This window comes from Nannospalax galili, unplaced genomic scaffold (assembly GCF_000622305.1).
Source record: "Nannospalax galili isolate Female #2095 unplaced genomic scaffold, S.galili_v1.0 scaffold9637, whole genome shotgun sequence".
NCBI lineage: Eukaryota > Metazoa > Chordata > Mammalia > Rodentia > Spalacidae > Nannospalax > Nannospalax galili.
In genome coordinates this window covers 1-4,884 of record NW_008339709.1, presented here as the reverse complement: position 1 = coordinate 4,884, position 4,884 = coordinate 1, and the positions used below count along the sequence as shown (strand labels likewise).

At 37.7% G+C, this 4,884-nt stretch overlaps 1 protein-coding gene across 1 annotated transcript; it reads right to left on the bottom strand.

The window, feature by feature from the left end:
• Positions 1-935: 935 nt before the first annotated feature.
• On the bottom strand, positions 936-2,141 carry LOC103735214 (olfactory receptor 4K5-like). The gene is given in 2 exon segments (XM_008834364.2): positions 936-1,328; positions 1,560-2,141. Coding segments are annotated over 2 exon segments (972 nt in total). The 5' UTR covers positions 2,139-2,141.
• Positions 2,142-4,884: the final 2,743 nt, after the last annotated feature.

Sequence of the window (4,884 nt, the reverse complement as noted above, 5' to 3'; positions counted from 1 at the left end):
GTACAGTGGGATATCTTTCATTTATTAGCTGAAGTACTTGGAAAAGTAAACCTAAGAGAGCTCCAACGAATAGTGGTAAATCCCCTAATTACATCTAGAGTCCCTGCTAGAAAGGCACATGTGGGGTCCTGGCCACCAAGCAAGTGTTTATTTGGCATTGTCTATTTTACTGTTTTCAAAGAGCACCTCATATTCGGACCAAACGCAGAGTTGTAAAACTTTTCGTATTTTGTAAAAATTTTCAAATCTTGGACTAAAAACATGATGCAGAAATGCTCCAGCTACCTAGAGTCTGTAGTCTCTGCCACTTATAATTTAATATGCAAATGGAATTATCATAACTGATCAGAGAAAGAACATTTTATGAAAGATTTGAAATATAAGCTCTTGATTATGTAACATCCCATGTTCTAATGCACGCCTAAAGGAAAATGCTATGGCGTTTCTCTAGTTGATACTGTGGAATGATCCTTGTAGCCTGAGAATCCCTATTTAACTTCATTCACTTATCTTACATCAGTAGATTGAATCGCTGAACTTTCACAAAGTCTGTCTTATATTCTTAAATACTTTGTATGCCTCGAGACATTCTGGACACTTCAGTTAGGACACTAAGATAAAAAGTTCTAAATTTCTGCCCACCAAAGACTTGCATATTCATTCCTTATTTTCATCGCATTCCTGTAACCCTACGTACAAGGCCATGAAAGTGCACACTCCTCAGAAATATCAGCATTTTGTTTCCTAGCTACTAATCAAATGCAACGTGCAGATTTCATTTTTTGTGTATTTGATTTCCTTAGACAGTACCTAGGAAAAGATGTGAATAGTCATGAATTTTTACATATTCTTTATTACTTTCCTCACAGCTTAGATACACACTGAATATATTTATAGGTGAATTATGGATTTGAAGACTATAAAGGGATTTTATCTCAATAGTAGGAAATCCTCACTGCTACTGGCATTTCTGAACTTCTGGAAGGTTTGAGGTAGTGAGCAGCTATTTTTAGCATGGCAGCCTTCATGTCTCTATTCCGTAGTGTGTAAATAATCGGGTTCAGGATGGGAGTGAAAACAGTGTAAAATATGGCAAGAACTTTATCCACAGGATAGGTGGTAAAGGGCCACACATAGATGAAGATGCAGGGTCCAAAGAATAATATTACGACCATGATGTGAGCAGCCAGTGTAGAAAAGGCCTTGGCCATGGCAGCAGAAGACTTGAAACAAACTGTGACAAGAATAATGACATAAGAGCTCACAAGGGCAGAGAAGGTGCTTAGGGAAAGAATTCCACTGTTCACCACAATTAGTATTTCAGTGATGTAAGAGTCCAGGCAGGCAAGTTTGGCCACTCTAGGAAGGTCACAAAAAAAGCTATCTACTTCATTGGGCCCACAAAAAGGCAGGTTCATAGTAAAAGATAACTGGCTTAATGTATGCACCAACCCCACAGCCCAGGAGATTGCAACCAGGACAATGCATGTCCTTCGGCTCATGATGATCATGTAATGTAAAAGAATTCCACTGTTCACCACAATTAGTATTTCAGTGATGTAAGAGTCCAGGCAGGCAAGTTTGGCCACTCTAGGAAGGTCACAAAAAAAGCTGTCTACTTCATTGGGCCCACAAAAAGGCAGGTTCACAGTAAAAGACAACTGGCTTAACGTATGCACCAACCCCACAGCCCAGGAGATTGCAACCAGGACAATGCATGTCCTTCGGCTCATGATGATCATGTAATGTAGAGGTTTACATATGGCCACATATCTGTCATAGGCCATGGAGACCAGTAGCACCATCTCCCCTCCTGTAAAGAGGTGAATGAAAAAGATTTGGGCTATGCAGCCATTGAAGGATATGGTCTTGTGTTCACTCAGAGAGTCAGCAATCATCTTAGGAGTAGCAAAAGAAGCCTGACAAATGTCAACAAAGGAAAGGTTTCCCAGGAGGAAATACATGGGGCAGTGCAGGCTGCTGTCAGAGGTCACGGTGATGATGATGAGAAGGTTTCCTAACACAATGACCACATACAAGGCAGAGAAGACCACAAAGAAGAAAAACTGGAGCTACTGGGAACTTGAGAGTCCCAGCAACACAAACTCGGACACCACTGAATAATTACCCTTATCCATGGATTCAGGATACAAACCGGTGCTGAAATGCCCCTAGAGGACAGGAAGGGAAAAGAGGTCAGAGCTAGGCAAAGAGCAGTTTTCATGTGTAGGACTCTGAGATCTCTGGAATAAAGTAACTTTACTGAATACCCACTTTTTAAACACTGTGATAACGAAGCTACACAAATAGAAGTTGCTTTTGAGGATGTCTAATAATGCTTAATGGTTTGATCAGTGCCTATTGAACCCTAATATTCTGAACAGGCTTATCTGTTACATAAGAGTAACAGTAATGATTCATTCACGTACTGATCTGCGGTAACACCGGAGGGCTTCCTTAAAACCCGTTCTGCAAACAAGCTTTGTGGATTGGCAAAAACCATCGTGTCTCTTTGCCATATGGTCAGTTTCCATCAATAACCTTTTAAAATGTTTAAGTGTGACATCTGATCTATCTCTAAGGGCTATTCACAGCTTGATGGTGATGTGTGATATAAAGTAGCACTGATTAACTTCAGGCTGATGATTTTCTGTTCTGTCTTTTAAAAGATGGGAGGTATAAATATAGCTCCCTTACAAAAGGTTGCAAAGGAAAAGTATGATAATTCCTGGCATTCTATTATCGAATTAATTGTATTATGATTAATCCTAAAACAGTAAAATTCTATAATATTAAAATGTGTTTTAAAAATGCCCAACTGCTGATTTAAGAGTCACAAAAGATCTAGAATACTAAGGACACACTGCTGCATGTATATTATCTAGATCTACAGTTACAACATAGCTCTCTAATTTTCCAAATCATTTCATAAATGAATGGCATTTAATTTAATTTAATTCATTTTTGCTTAATTATTTATGAGGAGTACCTACATTTTCCATTTTTTTGCCCCCAAATTCGGTTAAGCCTACAAAGTTTTCTCAAGTTCTTTGCAGACGTCAGCTCCTCCAAGCTCCTCCAAAGCCTGAGTTCTGACCTTTTGTCCTGATGTGACTAAAAGATTTCTCTCATATGTGTATTTTATATTCAACCGAGGTGAAGGAATTTTTTTGCTCACACCATTGAGAACTCCTTGAATTCTTATATCTTCGTATGACACTCTCAGGATTTGGTAGAGAGATACACTTGAAATAAATTCTCCATAAAATTATTTTAGTATCATTTTAAACACATTTCACTTCATCTGTGTCTTTCATGTATTTTCTTCTAATTTTCCTGTGCACAGAATCACACACACTCAATGTTCTTGAAATCTGTAAGCAATTCATGACCTGCATAAACTTGACCCTTACTTCCATCAGTTAGAAATGCTTCATTTATTGAGAATATGAGGTCACACTTAACTCATTGAAATGCCAAAAAATAAAGTAGAAATGCAATAATAAGTAATTAGTGCGAACTGTCAAACAGAGGAAAGGCTGGCCGTGTTGGACGCAAACAGTACCTGGGAAACAAGCTTTTAAAGAGCAAGAAAAATAATTAAGAATTTTAAATTATTTATTTAATAACCACACAGCTCTGAAGAAGCATTTCACAGAAAGTAACTGATTGTGACTAGCAATATCAGATATACAGAGATTAGAGACGCATGTGCAAACATTGAAGTGTTAGTTGCATTAACAATAATTAAATTTTTTTGAGATCGGGTCTCTCTTTAGCCCCTGTTGTCCTGGAACTCACTATGTAGACCATAATTAAATGTTTTTAAAAAGAAGTTTACACTCTGCTTTTATAGAGCAAAATAAAATAAATCACTCATACAAACAATTATACTGTAACTACAAACCTGTCACCCAACTTGGTATTGAACATCCCCATGATTCTTTACAGTTTTACTAGACAAATATACATGCCTTCCTGAGTTACAATCTCATTTCATTTATTTAGGTGATGGGAACAAGTTTTAGGGTGGATTTTTCTAAGTGCAATCACAGTCTTACTACTTTCTCCCAAAGTACTCCACACCTTACATAATGTCTCACAAGCAGGCTAAAATAGACACATGAGCATCCTCATATTAGTTCACTAACTTAATAAAGTTTTCTTGCCCTTGAACTCCTCTATGAGACACAATGCAATAATTGAATATAATATGTAACTAGATACAATCTACACAATTTTGTCATATTATCCTACCTGTTATAACACATAATCTGAGACATATAGTAAGTTCTTCAGTTTTTTCAATGTGTATTTACTTGCAGGTAATGATATTTATAGGTGCCTATTCCTTCTGTCAAAGTGAAAGAGTACAGAAGTTTAGTTAAGTGACCACTTGAGGCTTTAGCAAATAGATAGCCAAGGCTTAACTTCCATGGGGAATTATTACTATTTCCACAACATGTTTGTGCTTCAGCAAAGTAAATAACATCCCACAGTACAGACAATTAGATGAAATGGGAACATAACGCAAAAAGAATCGTCTCCCGTGGTCAGGTGGAGATGCAGAGAGAGGTGGTTTCTGCGAGTGCCATGCGGCTGCACCTCCAGCTCTATGTGGAATGTCAGAAAAGCACATTGTCTGTCCTAAGTGAGAAACCATTAATATTCAGCATTTGTAGACTGAACGTTGTGTATTGATTCCTGACATTTTGTTGATTTTGTAGTGTTTGTTGTTTTCTTCTCCCTCTCTTGAAATAATGAAATAACAGAAGTGAAGTTCTAGATTGACTCTGTGTTGTAATGCAGTGTTTGCAGAGGTCAGAAGAACATGTTGGATCCCCTTGAACTGGAGTTATGGACAGTTGTTAGCCACCATGTGGG